The sequence below is a fragment of the Paramormyrops kingsleyae genome, chromosome 23 (genome assembly GCF_048594095.1).
Source record: "Paramormyrops kingsleyae isolate MSU_618 chromosome 23, PKINGS_0.4, whole genome shotgun sequence".
Classification (NCBI taxonomy): Eukaryota; Metazoa; Chordata; class Actinopteri; order Osteoglossiformes; family Mormyridae; genus Paramormyrops; species Paramormyrops kingsleyae.
In genome coordinates this window covers 7,025,597-7,044,119 of record NC_132819.1, presented here as the reverse complement: position 1 = coordinate 7,044,119, position 18,523 = coordinate 7,025,597, and the positions used below count along the sequence as shown (strand labels likewise).

Below are 18,523 nucleotides of genomic sequence, written 5' to 3'. Positions count from 1 at the left end.
TTTTCCAGTCTCCTTTCTGCTTTCTCATTTATCAAACACACAACCACATGTTATTGCATTAGGTAATCTAGTGGGGGGGTTCGTCTATAATTACGGGAGATGTGGCTGTTTATCTATGTCGGCTGAACAGTGGAAATTTGCTTCACGGTATACAGTTAGAAACTTCCAATGTGGAGAACTCTGGACCTTCTTTGCAGAGGTAGAGGGTCACAGAACAAAATGAAACGTCTAAAATGAGAGATGGAATAGAAAGTGCTCGTTACAGCTGGAAACAGAAGAAAAAAAATAAAAAAAAAAACTTGGGTAGATGAAAAATAGATTGATTAAGCAAACAAAAAGCTTTGAATCTGTCCTGCCATCTGTTCCTCTCCCACCGAGGTATTTGTACTGAGCGGAGCTCATACTGCGAGAACAATCCAGGCTGTCGCATTCCCAAAATCTAAAAAATCATCCCCCAAACTTAAAATTACCTGAACAGCTGGGGAGGGGAAACAGGCACCCTGCGAATGTCAGGAACGCGGACCCGGAAAGCAAGCGGATAACGAGGGATTGGTGCAGCGTGACAGGACAAGCGGTGCACTGGGGGGAGGGCGATTTCCCCGCTGTGGCCCAGTGCGGCGGCGCACCTGCATAGTGGATCCGGAAGCCCTTGTGACTGGAGGCGTGGTCCGAGGACCAGTGCAGGTAGACCTTGTTGGAGGTGCTCGTGACGGTCAGGGGGGAGGAGTAGTTACCGCTCAAGGTGAGGAGCGGGGGACTTTGCCTTGAAGGACCTGGGGAAAAGAATAGTGAGCTCAGCGTAGTATGCGAGTATCCTGCTTTTTAGGGTGTTTTATTTGTGTACTGTGTACTTAATCTGTTTGCACCACATTTACTTGTTTGCACTGTTTGTCTTGTCTTTGCACTTTGTCTGCTTTGCTCTATACATATGTTTGTCTGTGCACTATGCACCTGCTGCTGCATGCACCAGAAATTCCCCAGCAATCAATAAACTTAATCTTCATTTTAATGAACATATAACTTTTTCATACATAAAATAACTTGCAGCACATCCCCAAATAAGCTATTAAGCCAGGAGCCGAGAGACTATTCTGACCAAGAGTCATAATTAAGTGTGAAAATGATCTACACTACATTTACATACAACCTACACTATTTACTGTAGCTTATACTGTACATTATTGGTCATTTTTAACAGTTATATATCTGAATATATATAAACATTGGGACTAAATAACCAAACAAACTTGTTTTGGTTTTTCGTTCATTTGATCAGGGAAAGTCAAACATCGGACAGCATTTACAGAGCACATGACGCACCGTGAGCTTGACAGGGCTTTGACGGGAAAACATTAGCAAACCTTGCGTGGCAGACGCCTGTTTGAAGGAATGGACATGAATTCCACCCAGTTACTAGGAAATGTATTTAAATCGCTTGGTTTTTAGCCTGCTGCTCAGGTCAGATGTTAGCTCATCCAATCAGGATGCACAAGGTGTTAGAAGTAAATAAAGAGCAGAAATCTCTTCTTTTGCACCTTGGAGACCAATTGGGTGATCAGAAATCATTGTGCTCAGGGAGACACTGCTGGGGAAGCCGCAGACCAGGGTGGAACTGAATGTAATATATGCATTTGCAGAACTCAGACTGGACTTGGGTTAAAATGCTGCAGAATACACTGAATAGGGGAGTGAATGCATACAGGTTTTTAATACTTTGTCATTTTACTTTAGCTATTTTTTAAAATCTTGTTTATAAAAAGCAAAAGAGGAAAGACTATGTTTCATTTCATTCATTTCAAATAAATCATGCCAATTACAATGAAATAATTAGCAGCCAGTTGTGGGAGGTACGAGTGAGCGGGACTTCCTCTATTGTCAGTCACTTCCTGGTTTAGCCAAAACAGATGGAACTACTAGGAAATGCATTAAACCAGCCGATGTACAGTGTAGGCTGATGTCACCCCATATGAGTTTAAGGGCATTAGTTAAGGACACAGAGTGGAGTACCACTCAGCAAGGCACTTAATCTGAATAGCTCCAGTAAAATATCCCGTTATGCAAAATTATAAGTCACTTTTCATAAAAGCGTCAACTAAATGCAAATCTTTAACAATAATCTTACACAAAAAGTTGGAAATCATCCACTAATGCATTTACGACCATAAAAAGGACACTTATACTCGTCCCTGTCATGGAAGATTCATGGATGCAGGTCAGCTCTCATGTGGAGATACTTACCATCAAAAATCTCCAGCTCATCAAACTGTCGGCTGGTCTGGAAGTGCTCGATGGTCAGGGAGATGTTGTAGCCCGGCTCCACCTTCACTACCCAGGAGCATGTCTCAAAGTGTGGGAAGCCACTGCCCTGCATCTGGCTCAGGATCACGCCCGTGGAGTCTGTCAGGATCTCATTCATTGGACAGGTGACTGTTGGTGGGCGGAGACAGGAGATGAATGTCACTTGTTCATTGGATATGTGACTGTTGGTGGGCGGAGACAGGAGATGAGTGTCACTTGTTCATTGGACAGATGACTGTTGGTGGGCGGAGACAGGAGATGAGATTAATCAACTTGAACTAATCAATATGGGAACCATATTGATTAGTTAAAGCCAAAGATCTTAACTGAAACCAAGATTACTGCAGTTGCTCTGAAACTGAGCAACCCATCCTGGCAATGCTACCTGGCGTTACATACAACCTACGATATGAGCCAGGTGGTTGTTAGTTTGTGGCCCGTGTAAAATCCGCTGTATGATTCAGAGGAACTTTATCTGCTTACTCCACAGGATGAGTAACATGATGCCAGGCTCTCTGCCATGGGTACGGGCAGCTGGCGGGCTGTCAGGAAGCGATGTGGTGATGCGGCAGCCTGCCCTAACCACACATTTAGGTTTCCCGGGTGCTGCTGTAATGTTGCTGCCGAGCCACACGCCTGCAGCGAAAAGGGCTCTGATCCTCACTTTCTGTCATTTGTATTCCTTCCGGGTGCGTGGTGACATTTCCCACTAGATTTAACTTGAATTATCAGGCTTTCTGCGGTGTTCCTGTCAAAGGCATTTTGTTCAAACCTGTGAAGCCTGTCTCTTATTTCAGAGGGGGCTGCCTGAATTCAAAAGGACCATCCAAGTATAATGGGAAAAAAATAAATAAAATTGTAATAATAAAATAAAAGCTGGCTTTTTTCTGAGACGATGTGGTCGCCATCTTGCTGTATTATTCAAAAATAAAGACTCAATCCCGTATAACCAACTTTTCAATGACTAACAATTCTGACATACACCTAATTCACAGGGACTGCATATGCAGGTATGCTGACCGTACAGCACAGACAGCAGCACAGTGTCTGCATGCCAGCTGGCTGTGTCCACCCACTCCACCCTGGACAGCAGTCACTGGCCACTCTGGGTACTGGGTGACCTTATAGCTGTTCATCTTCCATCCCAAAACATTAGGCCTTTAGTAGCTGCACTATACATCACCAACCTTTTAAACTAGAAGATACACAATGCACTAAGCACTTCTCACTGAATCCATATTAATGGAAATTCTGGTTGAAGGGCCTTAATTGGAAACCATACTGCAATGTTTGAAGAAACTTGGCAACCATTTATCACAAATTTAAAATCCAGGACAGCCGGTCTCACAAGTACCCATGAGAAAATATCAAGCTACTGGTGTATCAAAGGACATGCCATTCTACCATACCTTTAAATTAAATACTGTGCAGTAATAATAATAATAATAATCATAATAATAATCACCATCATCGTCATCATCGTCAATAGTCAACTGTTTAATTATCATGTTGACTGTTATGTTTGATTGTTATGTCAAACCATTACATTCAGCTATTGGGTTAAATCGATAAATAGTATGTCATTAAGTGGTCAAAGTGACACCCACACACAAAACCTCTTCCAGCTTATTTGCTTGGGGGCTCAAATCCGGTTTCTACACTGCTGCTTTGATCTCGGTTGCATCAGTGTAACGCCTTTTGGTAATCGATACTCTGAGCAGGAGACAGGCTCGGGGCTCTTAACATAACGTGACAGTTTGATAGGCCAGGCAAATGGACTAGCGCCAGAGGGCTGTGGGTTCTAATCCCACCCAAAGACAACAAATCCCTTGATGCCCATGAACCACTTTGCTGGACCTCCAGATGTCTAGTGAGAAAAGTCTTTGCAGATTGAGGCTTTTCCTGGACTGAGGCTTGTCCTGGACTGAGGTTTATTAGGGACTGAGGTTTGTCCTGGACTGAGGTTTATTAGGGACTGAGGTTTATTAGGGACTGAGGCTTGTCATGGACTGAGGTTTATTAGGGACTGAGGCTTATTAGGGACTGAGGTTTATTCTGGACTGAGCCTTGTCCTGGACTGAGGTTTATTAGGGACTGAGGTTTGTCCTGAACTGAGGTTTATTAGGGACTGAGGTTTATTAGGGACTGAGGTTTATTCTGGACTGAGCCTTGTCCTGGACTGAGGTTTATTAGGGACTGAGGTTTGTCCTGAACTGAGGTTTATTAGGGACTGAGGTTTATTCTGGACTGAGGCTTGTCTTGGACTGAGGTTTGTCCTGAACTGAGGTTTATTAGGGACTGAGGTTTATTAGGGACTGAGCCTTGTCCTGGACTGAGGTTTATTAGGGACTGAGGTGTATTCTGGACTGAGCCTTGTCCTGGACTGAGGTTTATTAGGGACTGAGGTTTATTCTGGACTGAGCCTTGTCCTGGACTGAGGTTTATTAGGGACTGAGGTGTATTCTGGACTGAGCCTTGTCCTGGACTGAGCCTTGTCCTGGACTGAGCCTTGTCCTAGATAGCAGCTGCCTGCCTTACTGGTGGTAAAAAAACATGGCAGCCTGGGATGCTGCTGCCCGTACAGCGGCTGCCGCTCTTTGACCTTAGCACCTTCTCCTCAAGCTCTTCCTCCTCTTGTTACAAAGTGGTGTCCATCCATCATAAACAAGACCCTACACTACTGACCTCTTTTAGATTTCAGGAAATGAGTTTCTGGACTGAATGCCTTACATGATCCAAACTGATTATTCATCCATCTTCCATAGCACCTGTTCTATGCAGGGTCACAGAGCCTCTCCCAAGAACGATGGGGGCATGGCAGCAAATAACCCGGGATGGGGCACCAAGCCAGCGCATGACATGGAACACATGGAAAATTCAGCAACACCAAAGCACCATAGCATGTTATTGAACTGTGGGGGACAACCCCACAGCAACAGTGGGAGAACATTAAAACAAAACTCCACACACATTCAAACTGACCCTCTGCTGCTTCCTTGTTTCTTTAAACCTCGACTTTAAACAGCCCGATTGTTCTTAGGATTCTTTAAGCACACTGTGAATAATGGGAGATGTGCTGTGCTGTTTTATCAATATAATCACCGTTTTTATCAGAGGATATCAGCATCCAACCAGCTATTTAATAATTCAGCGAAAAGCCTGAGGCTTACTTTACAATTCATAGACATAATAAAATAGGTAACAAATCAGCTGAGATAGGTAGCTTTAGCTGAACTCCTGGCAATGATTAAGAAGCAGTTGTGGTCTTCGGGCCTTTGGCCGAATATGAGCACTGCGATAAAATGCTAATGTTAAGCTTAGCAATAACCGTTAATCACCACACTAGTTTGGCTCCTAAGTGAATTTAAGCTGATAATAGGGCAACCGCAAATGATACAAGCAAAAAAAATATATTAAAAAATCAATGAGTAGCCGAGTTATCCATGAATGTTTGCTAAGAAAGTACCGTCACTTATTCTCATTAACGGCACAATTAACCGAACCCAGTTTTTGCCGAACTATAATATGATCATTTTATTTGGTTGCTTCCTTCCTTGAATAAGGACACAACACGCACACTTACTTAGTCACTTGAACCTCTAAAACCATATTTTAGAGGCACTGACTATAGGGTTGGTGCCTTGGTGACATTATATTTGATACTGGTACCTAGGTAACCATTACACTGAGTTTTTTAGAGAGACAATGCCCACTTTATATGCTAAAGTGCCACATGTCAAAGACCGCAATCCCGGAATCACTCTGGATAATCAGAATATGAAATGGGAATTATAAAACACTGCTTTGGGGCTCAATTACTGCAGGCAAACAAGCTGCTAACGTGGTCTTTTAACAGGCCGACACAGGGTATTTACAGAACTGCTGGGTCTGGTGAATGATCGGGGTGAGCTAATTAGCAATGAAATGCCGTTTATGAAGTCCCATGAAGGACTGCTTCACCGTGGCCCGGTGTGTGTGCTGGCCGAGTACTGAAATCGTGCACCAAATGCACGGGCAGGGCCAGAACGGTGAGCGTGTCACCAGACCTGACCAGGAGAATGTTCTAGAAGATAACAGTAGCAGTGCTAAAAAAGATCATTATTAATAATAATAATAAGAAAACGGGGGAGGAATTGGAATGAGGAGCAGATATAATGATTTAGAGATAAATAAAAATAGATTTGTCATTTCCCTTGAAGTAGGTGGCCCACTTGCGTCACAGGAAGGAGGCTATCCTGTCATGCCAACCTAGGACAGCGCTCCTGCTTCTCCTTGACAGTCCTCAACAGATAGGCATCGGATATCGCGTCTCCTCTAATTTCCACCAGCAGAAATCGACCGCTCTCACGATACAGGAACGCGGCCTTCTGTCTGGGAAGCGGGAGGTAGGGCCGGTCTTCCCGTCAGCGGAGAGCAGCGTAGGGCATGCTCATTACTCGACCGGATTCGGAAGACCCACGCAGACTGGAGAGCGAGGTGCAGTGGGTCCCAGAATGGACACACACACACACATGCAGACGCATGAAATGCATGAAAGCACATTACATCGGGGAGAGACGGAAAACAGCACATTCCTCTCCCGTGTTAGCATTTAATTAACATAAGCTTACCGATGATAAGGGCCAGATCTGCGAGGCCTCCGAGTGACATTAACGTTAGACAGTGTGAGCAGCTGCCGATTTAAAAACAAATTAGGGATTGTGTGGGTGCATAGACAAGTGCTTTAATGGCCCCCGCCTGTCTGTCATCACATGTGGTAAATATAAATGGGAAGCGAGGGCATCCCTCACATCTGAGCAGACAACAAATCTGGCAATAGTCCGCAACCCAAAAACACACCGCGGGCCGGAGGTTACAGGAGGTACCAGGTCCTAATTTTGCTACATTTGTTTGCTGCATAATTAGGACAATATATGCAATTTCAGCTAAAACTGTTAAAAAACATTTCCCATATTATCCTAAAATCTCAGTCTCAGGAATGAAGGCAAGCAGGGAAAAAAAATATTCTCTTCACTCAATGCAACAAGTCACCATAAAAAAAAATACAGAAATACATATCCATCCATTCATCTATCCATCCATCCATCATCAAATGCTCACCTTGGCCAGGGTCGGCAAGAGAAAAAACATATGTGAATAAATAAATCGTAAAATGAAAGAAAATAGCTAAGTAGAGCAGGAAAAAAAACCTTTCAGAAGACAGGGGGGTCTTGGGTTACTCCCATCGCCATGGAGACAGAAGGAAAGGGGCTTGCATTATAAAATCAGAGTGCAGGGAAGTGTGTATGCATCACAAAGAGGGAGCATGTATGGCGGAGCTGATTAGAGTGTGCTTAGGAGTGTGCACATGAAGCACAGCAGAGAACAGGCTGAGGGCATCTGCCGTAGGATTACTCATAACTTTCTAGACGCAGATCACCTACGGGGGGCAGTGCGATTTAGGTAGGACTCACCATAATGTCCAACAATCACTGGAAATGCACACACTTGTGATTCATTCATGGAGCGGTTTGCTGTCGGGCCGTAACGATATCACCTTCCTCGTGATACACCGTGCGCGCTGAGTGCCTCGACCTGGCCAAGTGGGCAGGGTGGGGCAGGCTTTGGATCGCTGTTAATGGCGAGAGGACCATGCACAGCGGGGTGTGTGTGAACGCAAGGAGCGGGCGTGATACACGCATGTGAGTCAGTGTGCTGCTGCACAGTGATCTGTGCCTGATCAAGGGCTGCGTGTGTGTGTGTGTGTGTGTGTGTGTGTGTGTGTGTGGGAGCAGAGGAAGGGCTGGGAGGCAGTGAAAGCCCGTGATTCGATAGGTGCAGCTGCAGCATGGATATCACCTGCATCCCAATGAGCTGCGGCGGTATTCCGCTGCTTCCCTTGCCCTCTGTCGTTCTCGCTCGCTTATCCTCTCATCCTCCCTCACTCTCTCTCCCCTTCTGCCCACTTTCTTACCCACTCTCTCCTCTGATACCTCACCAAGTGATCCCTGCACTCTCTGTCTCCTCTGATAACTCACCCAGGGATCCCTGCACCCTCTCTCTCCTCTGATAACTCACCAAGGGATCCCTGCACTCTCTGTCTCCTCTGATAACTCACCAAGGGATCCCTGCACTCTCTCTCTCCTCTGATACATCACCCAGGGATCCCTGCACTCTCTGTCTCCTCTAATACCTCACCAAGGGATCCCTGCACCCTCTCTCTCCTCTGATAACTCACCAAGGGATCCCTGCACTCTCTGTCTCCTCTAATACCTCACCAAGGGAACCCTGCACTCTCTCTCTCCTCTGATACATCACCCAGGGATCCCTGCACTCTCTGTCTCCTCTAATACCTCACCAAGGGATCCCTGCACCCTCTCTCTCCTCTGATAACTCACCAAGGGATCCCTGCACTCTCTGTCTCCTCTGATAACTCACCAAGGGACCCCTGCACCCTCTCTCTCCTCTGATAACTCACCAAGGGATCCCTGCACTCTCTGTCTCCTCTGATAACTCACCAAGGGACCCCTGCACCCTCTCTCTCCTCTGATAACTCACCCAGGGATCCCTGCACCCTCACAGATCTCCGATACTTCACCCAGTTGAAGAAAAAAAAAAAAACACAGGAATACAGAGATAAAGTGAGACACACGCGTGAGACCCACTCCTCTGCTCAGCTCACTCTTCCTCTTCTCTCTCTCGCTCCTGCCGTCAGTGTCCGCAGTGAGTGAATGCCCAGCTGTGTGAGCTGGCCCACCACATAGAGGTCTCCTTCATGAAGAAGCAGATTAACGAGGATCACATAATTAATGGCAAGACCAATTACGGTGGCCTCACGTGGGCACTACGGCGTGAAGGAGCGGACGGGGTCCCGCTCGGGCTCCTGCGGCATGTCCGCAAGTCCGGGCTGAACGCTCACGTCACCGCGAGTAATGACCACTTTGTTATTCACCCTGCGTCCGACGCTTGGCGTATCCTTGACAATGGACATTGGGAACCTCCCCCTTGTGGCACAGACATGCTGATGTGACCTGGGGGGGGGGGGGCTCAGCTCACTCAAAACGGCCCTCGTTTCTATCCACAAGCAGTTTGGAGACATCATCAAGCAGACACGTGGCTCACATGTCCATCGGGGGGCAGTGTGTGGCTCGGTGGTTTAGACCGCTTTGAATCCGATCCTCAGCAGAACAGTCACATTTCCGGGGGCCCTTGAGAGAGGATCTTAACTCCCCTGTATGTTCCAGAGACACCACATAAATGGCCTCTCCCTGAGTTTGGACCACAAGCTTCACTTTCAACTGTATATATGTGAATGTGTTTCTCAAAGGAGAGCATGATGGGATATGTGAAGAGAAGCATTGCGATGTACATGTGCGAACAGCAAATAAAGCGTCATCTCATTTATAAAGCGATGCAGAAGACTGCAAGGATCAAATGCCCACTGGTTACACTGGAATAATTAAAAATCTGTTAGTCATGTGTTAATAAAAACGCTAAAGGGGTAGGGATCAATGGGAGGAGAGAAGAATGAGATGTGGGCAGTAACGGGGGGGAGTTGGGGCAGCTCACCCTCACAGGACGGCGGGGGGCCCTCAAACTCCAGATGTGTGCCGAGCCGGCAGGTCAGGATGCTGCTCCCGCTCAGCTGGTATCCCGGGAGGCACCGGTAGCGGACGATGTCCCCTGAACGGAAACGGGCGGGTGAGCTTTTGCTGGGCCGAGATTTACTGCACATTCCCAACCCGAGTCACAGGCAGAGAGTGGGACAGGAACGGATACAGCAGAGAGCTTTAGCTTCAGGTTCAGGTTACATTATTTGTACCCGTAGGGAAATTTTAGGAACCTTACACTTTGGGTTATGCTGCCATGTATTGCATATAAGAGGCTTTATATACACGTGATGTCACATGAAGCATTAATTCACACTACTAAAGTTTTCACAGTGTAGAAAGTGCTCTAGGCAAAATCCTGGAAAGATTACAGCCGACACCTGCTGTATGCGATACGATCAATCCAGGCGAGTGACCGTGGCAGTAGATGCCGCACTACAGATTTAATTTGTTAACTGTTGTGTGGGTATGTGTCCCCTTCCTGTGCCCTTCCATCAGCACCTTCACTGAATCAGCAAATTAACTTAATGTGACGCATAATTAATGATGGCAAAGCGAGCGGAGAAGGTGGCTGCCAGCAGGCCCCGCCGTCCTCCACGCCTCTCGCGGACCCTCAGCCACCCCGGCGTCCTCCGCGCCTCTCGCGGACCCTCAGCCACCCCGCCGTCCTCCGCGCCTCTCGCGGACCCTCAGCCACCCTGGCGTCCTCCGCGCCTCTCGCGGACCCTCGGCCACCCCGCCATCCTCCGCGCCTCTCGTGGACCCTCAGTCGCGGCGCCTTCCTCCGCGCCTCTCGTGGACCCTCAGTTGCGCCGCCGTCCTCCGCGTCTCTCACGGACCCTCAGCCGCGGTCCGTGGGCTCTCTGGCTGAGAAATGAAGCTCAGCCATACTGCACTGCAGTTGGCCGTGTTTGAACAATTCTTGGAATGTTTACCCGTTGTCACCCGAGAAGGTCCTGGAGGCTGTCCTAATCTATCACCGATGGAACGGATGCCTGAAAACAGGACCATTCGGCAGGAAATGGAAAAGTACAAGGGCATGAAATCATCGCTGATTGTTTCAGTTCTATGGACGGCCTCAAAATGGATTATCTGTTCCTCAGTGAATCCATTTTTAATCGAAACAAGCTTTCGTATTGGCTGGGGAGGTGGGGGTCTTACTCTATTTCAGAATTTCCCCAATTTAAAATACAGAGGTTAAAAAATGAATCCCGTGTCATGTAGGTGTAGTGTGACAGCTGGCTACAGGAACTCAAAGAGAAATTTTAAAAACATGCATCTGTGTGTAGGTAGGACTCATCAAACATCCAATTTTGGTTTGCTTACTTGTATAGACTTTCTGTTACTGGTTGATTATTGCTCTATGCTAATACTCTAAATTATCTTTTATTTATTTTAATGTGAGCAGTTACAGCAAAAACAAATTCCTTGTGTTCGAGTTACACTTAGCGAATGACATTGATTCTAACTGTGATCCAGAAGTATCATAACTGACCACTAGGCATCCTGGGAAGATCTATCCTTAGAAGCGGAACTGTCCTGTCTATGGAAAGCAGCCTTTACTGCCACCAGCTGCTTGCACCCTGTTGCCCCGGAGTCTCGCAGTTGACGCTGCTTTCTGTAAAGTTCGGCCGGCCTTGAGGCTCTATGCAGAGGCTCACCGATTTTAAACTCTTTGCTGGCTGTCAGGATCTCAGCGTTGGGGATGACAGGAGGAGGGAGGCAGAACTGGAGGCGGTAGGCTGGAACGACATGAGACAGACGAAGGGGGTGAAACCACACACTTTCTCTGGGTGTCTGCGTGTGTGTGTGTGTATAAGGTATTCATGGAGGGAGGCAGAGAGTGGGAGGGAGACACGGTGCGAGGGTGTTTAAGTGTGTCTAAAAGAGAAAGTGTTTATGTAGGTGTGAGCCTGCGAATGCAGCGAGGGTGGCAGCCAGCTGACTGATGCTGCCGCCAATGTCTTTACCACCACGGCCATGTTAGTGGGAGGTGGGGGAGGCTATTCATAAAATTACACCTTAATATACAGCAGTGGTCATGCCAAGAATTGTATTCACCCATTTGCACTGAAAAAGAAGTACTTATGAAAGAACGAGCTATCTGAGACGTAACCAAAAAGGCGGATAATCCTTTAAAGCAGGAATGCAAGACAAAACTACATAATACCATGCAATATTTGAGAGAACAAGAACATACTGTAATAACAAAGCATGAAATTGTATTGCAAAATTTAAAAATAGCACTGATGTGTACAGAAAATCACAGATCAGTTGTAACAAATTGTGACTGAATTAAAAGAGTGAAGTATTCTGCAGAGTGTCTGTAGCCTACCTTGGTAAGTGATTCTGAAAAGGCCACCTTTTTCAGAGTTGCTACGGAAACGAACAAGGACCTGATTGGACGTGCTGCTGGGAGGGTTGATTGGCTCGGTGTCGGTGAACACGCCCAATTTCCGTGCCGTCTCCTGTGGCCCGTCCCTGAGGAGTGAAACGTTGGTGGCACAGACTCACCCACAATCCTTTGCGGCAGCTGCTCTAATTTTCACCAAACTGTGGTCATAACCAGGTCAATCATCCCCTTTCGTATCAACATCTTCACATCTGCCTCCATACCACCAAATATACACAAACAACGCCACACAAAGGAAGTAAACATACAAGTACAAGTGCAAGTACACAGGGGGAAAATCTTCCTTCTCGGGTCCATGGTTAAAAACAGAAACTGGAAAATTCTGCATCTCTCAGAATGGGGCTTGGGGGGGGGGGGGGGTGCCTGGATCGACATTAGCTTGAAGACACAGGAGTAAATGGGACAGACAACTACCCCCCTCCCATGTGGTCTGTTCAGGTTTGGGCCAGAATTCTGGGCTGCCACCCCCTGCGATGGTTGTGGATTCGAAAAAGCCTCCAGGGGCAACTATCTGCCTCAAATCATCACAGTGTGCAGCAGGAAAACAACAAAGAAACACCTGCATCTTTGCAAAGCTGCTTTGGAGGTGCCATGGAATTAGACAGCAACTTCTGACAATCAGTGTGCATTAGCGAAGCCCCGGTCCTACTCTGGCTTTGTTCTAAAACTACCCAGGTGTCCCCATCAGGCCTCAAACACAAACTTGAGCTCCAAAGCCATGAGCTATCATTTGCAAATTAAAAAGTAACACTGTCATCTAGGGCTGGCACCAAGGGGCAGAACCGGCTATTTTCCAGGTCGTCAGCCTTGGCTCCTAGTCAGGGTGGAGTCCTGAACCTTCACGCTGAGGCGGGGCCAGTCGGGCGTGTCAAAGCCCCGTCGTGAATATGCATATGGTCCTTCCCATGCATATCAGCGAGGAGCGGGCTGGGCACGCCCCATTGGCCCGAAGGCCGCATCTCATTAATTAAACAAACGACAGGCTCTGGCAGCACCAATGGCAACCTTGCGGAACCAAAGCATTACGGGGATAAGAAGGGGAGGGAGCGCCAGCCTGTGGGTGTCCCGAGGCGAGGAACGTTCCCTACATCAAAACCGTAACGGGGCGCAAAGTGACGTCAGCGCGGAGACACAGAACGGGAGAGGGGATTATCCAGAGTGCTGGACCCTGACTTCCCTGTTTGTTCTGCCTCTGTGAGAACAGAAATAAAAAGGAATAAAAAAAGAAAATCGAAGAGGAGGACAAGGGAGGGGGCGATCCTTGGCCTCAAGGGAAGGAAGATTATCCAACGTGTGGCAGCGGGAGGAATCCTTACCAGACGGTGATGAAGTCATGGGGGCCGTGGACCTGGAGTAGGGTGAAGTTAAGGCTGACACCCATGCCGGGGGCGATGGTGATTAGCCAGGTGCAGTCAGACAAGGTGGGGTACTCCTCCGGGTAGCCGGGGGAGAAAATGGTGCCATTGTCTGATGTTATGTTGCCCCCACAGAGTGCTGTGAAGAAAGGGATACACAAAAGGGGTGGGGTGCTTAGACACACGGCACACAAAGCCGGATTCGTGAGGAGTTGGGGAGCGGGGGTCGCTGCCTTTCTCTCTCTCGCTCACCCTCTCTCATCCACTCGCTCGCTAGGACCAAAGATTAACCGAAAAAGCCTTTTAGCAAGCGAGTAGTTGCTCGGAATGTTCCGGGAAGATAAGGGCACAACCTTCTCCCGTGAGGAGTCACTCTAAGCGGGAGCTGGGGCTGCGCACGCCACCGCACTTTAGAGGAGATGAGTGCCATCGTGGGCAGCCGCTGGCTTTAAATCCCAACTCGCCGGACAACGAGACAGAACCCAAAATATTTCCCCAAGGTCCCTGACTCTGATTCGTCTCCCTTGCCCCATCCCAGATAACCACATGGAAATTTTGGGGTCTGTTTGCTTGTGCTAAAGAATATTCCAAGATTCTAAGTGAAGTGAATAAAATAATTAAATTAAATAAATAAAAAAATCCCCATTTACTGATCCCCCCGTAGAAGTGCAACAGACTAGCTTAAAACTGACAAAGTGGGATCCTCGATGGCGACAGACTCAGCTGCCGCTTACTAAGCTGTGGGCCAGTGCTCAGTGCGAAACCCTCGACGGCGCCGGCATAAGAGCCAGCCTTGGTCCCTCGTTCTCGCTGCAGTCGGCTCTTTTTCCAATGACTGCAGGCCACCCTGAAGCCTCGGACGACCCCTTATCTGTCTGAATCTTTAGCAGGGTGCCCCAGTTGCCTCACCTGTCAAATGAAATATCGACTTGGGGCATCGATCAAAAAGGTGTCCTGCTATTGGACGCCGCCAAGCTGAGTGTTATCGATTGGTCGATGGCTGGCTCTAAGGTGGCTGCCCACAGGAACTTAAATAGCGCTGAGGAGAAAGGTGCATAGAGGGCAAGGCAGCCTTATTCTTCGGACAGGTGGGTGGGGAGGAACCAGTGGACTCCGTCGCCCAGTAAAACCCTTTCTCAGGACAAAGAAGATGAGAATGTCGAGATGTTGGGCTTGACTGTGCCCTTTCACGTCAGGGCTATCAGCCGATAACCAAACACATTTTTCCCCCTCTCCATTCTGCTCTCTTTTTCTTATTCAATTTGCATTTAATCAGGTTGTTTCTATATACTGCCGTCATTTGATGTCATGGTTTCGGTGTCTGCCCCATAAAGCCGTCTCCTGACCTTGGCTGAGTGAGCGCCATGTGTATTATAACAGTGACTTTTGTTTTTCAGACTGGCGTAGATGCAGTGGTCGTATCATCAGAAGAACCTGCATTCTACATGCAGGTGCATGTGGAAAACAACGCAAGTCAAAGTGGGTGGTGTAGTAAACAGTTGACAATAATTACAATTAAAGTTTCTAATCTCAAAACCGTCTTATAGAAAACAAACAAACAGCACCTGAGAATAAACAGTGAAGGGGAGGAGGGCTTAGGAAAAAAAAAAAACAACTGGCATCTGTAGTATAGTGTTGCCAAGTGTTAATATTTTCAAAATGGCAAGATTAAGTATTTGGCAAGTATGGTGCAGACAACTAAGATCCAGAACTACTAACCGCTAACAACTTTGCTTTGATGACTTTCTCTGAACCATTTCCTTCACATATGAGATGTTGTTGGCTAAATAAGTCTGGAGACTAATGTGCCCAAGACCCCACAATTCTAAGAGTCATTCCACACACTATAATTACAAGCAGTAAAATATTTCAATGAATGGATCCCCAGTGATATGGATCACTAGAGCCATGTGGATCTATCACCGTTTTAAGGCAGAAACTTGTGGGAGACATGTTTTCAAAATGACCATTATGTTTTCTAGGCAAAGTTATATAAATTAATCACTACTACAATTATTTGTACCCTATCTCTTAATAGCATACTTTTGTTCAATGCCCTGCAAAAATATAAATCTGAACGCAAATTTTGTGTGTGTGTGTGTGTGTTTGTATATTTATACATATATATAAACTTAGAACATGTAAACGTATGAAATCTAGAGTGTATAATGGCTTTAATGCTCTGAAAGAATGGAAAACAGATTGAAAAAGATAAAAAAAAAAAACATTGTTCCACATAAAATATAATGAATTATGTTAGAGCAGGTCAAATATGAATGATGCTTAAATCATATACTCTAGCCTAAAAAAGCAATTCATTGGCAAGATGGGTCAAAGAGAGTGAATTCTGATTGGCTGCATTCTGAATATGCAGATTTCTCAGAGCTAAGGTCATTGATGAGTGTGGCTCAGACTATTGTGCCCACCCCTCTGACATTCAGCCATAATAACATTCATTCAGGTACCATATTAGGTAGGAGGAGAGGGTGTCTCGCTTTGAACGCTGTGACAAATACAGAAGTAATCCAATTTTCCCAAACATTTGTAATGACCTGCATGAGCTGACTGATTGGGCTCTCGGCACAGGCGTAATATACTTCAGTTACCAATGAGATGGTCCACTTCAGGCCCTTGTTGATGTCAGGACCATTGAAGCAAACTGAACGACGCAACCAAGCTAGCCACAAACCACCAGGAACTGCAGGCAAACATCGCTTTCAGACCGCTGGGATTACATACAGGGGCGGAGCCATGGTGGCGCTCGTCCTAGATGAAAGCTGATTGGCCTCCAGACTGCCCACTCCCCTATCACTCACTAATTCAAAACACATCACTGGCTAATGTTAAGGTTGGTCCCTCTGTATGAATTATGGCCCTTTCTACCTTAAAAATCCTAGAATTCCTGATTAAATGCCATGAACGTTAAACAACCTAACGTTGATGCAAAGGGAAGAGGTGACGGGTCAGCACCCAAGGCCCCCAGATCTATAAAAGTCCCACTTTGCTGGAAACCTCTGAAGGCAGTAGCGCAGCCGCCACCTGAGTGACACGCAGCATCAGGCACGCCACCCCTGCTTTCGCCCGCTCTGTCTCCCAGCCCGCTTTACTCTCAATCACCTAATTAGGCTTCATTTCCTGATAGGTCAAGGGGCAGCCATCTTCATCGGGACAGACAAATGCGGAATTCAGGAACAAAAGCACGTAAGATTGAAAGTTCTGCATTCGGAGCTGATTGATAACGATTTAATTCTTAATTAGCTCACATTGGGGAGAAAATAAAGATACATAGTGGAATATTCTAGCTGTATTTGGTTCTACAAATCAACACTGTCCTAATGGGTAAGGAGAGCAGAACATGGAATGCCAGATTTTGTTTTTAAGACTTGAAGTTTATAAATTATATCAAATTTTAAATTACAAAATGCTGGTGTCAGATTTTAACAAATTTATAAATGACCAGAAGAAATGTGGCCAATTGACATCTGGCTCAATTGTACATATACTGTAGTACAGCATATACAATATGAGAAGCTGCATGAATTGCCACAATTTCAAATTAGTTATGGAAAAAAAAACTCTGAAAAAAGGGCTTAAATGTGTAGGGACAAGAGAACCACAAAAGAGAGAGACTTCAGATTCCTTAGAATGATCCACCCACATCATGACAAAATATTTCATGTAATTTGATGTAATTGCAGTATCACTAAGACAGTCTGTCAGCGCTGCTTTTGTTTGCATGTAATGGAGGAGGCCTTGGCAGTTTAGCTAATCAAAGGAAGAATCACGTTCAAAAGGATCCCTTCTCTGAATTAATCCCAACTTTAAAGCAAATTACGTTCAGGCAAACTGGCCCACTTCACCAAAATCCCAGTAAGTGTTCCTCACAGAGCCTGAAATACAGCGAGCATTACTTTTTATCACGTAACACGACGCAGACACACACAGACAATATGGGTCAACAATATGCCAGAACATCACTTACTACAGAGCCTAGGTTTAAGTTCTCAGCGACTATGTTACGTATGGCGTCTATATTTTGCAGTATTCTTAGGTGCACTGGAGCGCAGACTACTGAGAATATTAAAATATGTGTGTGGCGTCTGAAAACTTGATAAAACCACAGCAGTATGCAAATGAAATGGACCTTGTAATCATGGGGGTTATAACACTGAGACTTGGGCCATCAATAGCCAGTCCTTGGGCTGGGGGGTCTAGGTTGGGAGCAGTTTCATGGGATGCAAACTCTTTAGATTTCCTTAAAAGGAAAATGTTTTCTAGGTATAATCTGTAATGTTGTGCCATGACTGCTGCTGCAAATGCTATCACCAAAGCTATAATTATCTCATTACCACAGATCAAAACATTGCTGTTTCCCAAATGTCATTAATACTAGAAACCACCACTACTGCTCCCCTCTTACACCATGCCTGCTACTCACAGAGTGACTGCTGCTCCCATTCCTCTCACACCACGCCTGCTACTCAGAGTATGACTGCTGCTCCCATTCCTCTCACACCACACCTGATACTCGCAGAGTATGACTGCTGCTCCCACTCCTCTTACAACACACCTGCCACTCACAGAGAATGACTGCTGCTCCCACTCCTCTCACACCACACCTGCCACTTACAGAGAATGACTGCTGCTCCTACTCCTCTTACACCACACCTGCTACTCACAGAGTATAACTGCTGCTCCCATTCCTCTCACACCACACCTGATACTCAGAGTATGACTGCTGCTCCCACTCCTCTTACAACACACCTGCCACTCACAGAGAATGACTGCTGCTCCCACTCCTCTCACACCACACCTGCTACTCACAGAGTATAACTGCTGCTCCCATTCCTCTCACACCACACCTGATA

The 18,523-nt window shown here is 46.5% G+C and overlaps 1 protein-coding gene across 3 annotated transcripts in view; it reads right to left on the bottom strand.

Annotated features, from left to right (window-relative positions):
- Nucleotides 1–18,523, bottom strand: part of csmd2 (CUB and Sushi multiple domains 2) — a 261,987-nt gene that overhangs the window by 37,480 nt on the left and 205,984 nt on the right. For all 3 annotated transcript variants that reach the window (XM_023832148.2, XM_023832149.2, XM_072705512.1), the window contains 6 exons: nucleotides 13,617–13,794; nucleotides 12,223–12,368; nucleotides 11,549–11,629; nucleotides 9,847–9,960; nucleotides 2,239–2,427; nucleotides 627–773 (listed from right to left, as the gene is read on the bottom strand). In XM_023832148.2, coding sequence (XP_023687916.2) covers nucleotides 627–773; nucleotides 2,239–2,427; nucleotides 9,847–9,960; nucleotides 11,549–11,629; nucleotides 12,223–12,368; nucleotides 13,617–13,794 — 855 coding nt within the window. The remainder of the gene's footprint in view (nucleotides 1–626; nucleotides 774–2,238; nucleotides 2,428–9,846; nucleotides 9,961–11,548; nucleotides 11,630–12,222; nucleotides 12,369–13,616; nucleotides 13,795–18,523) is intronic.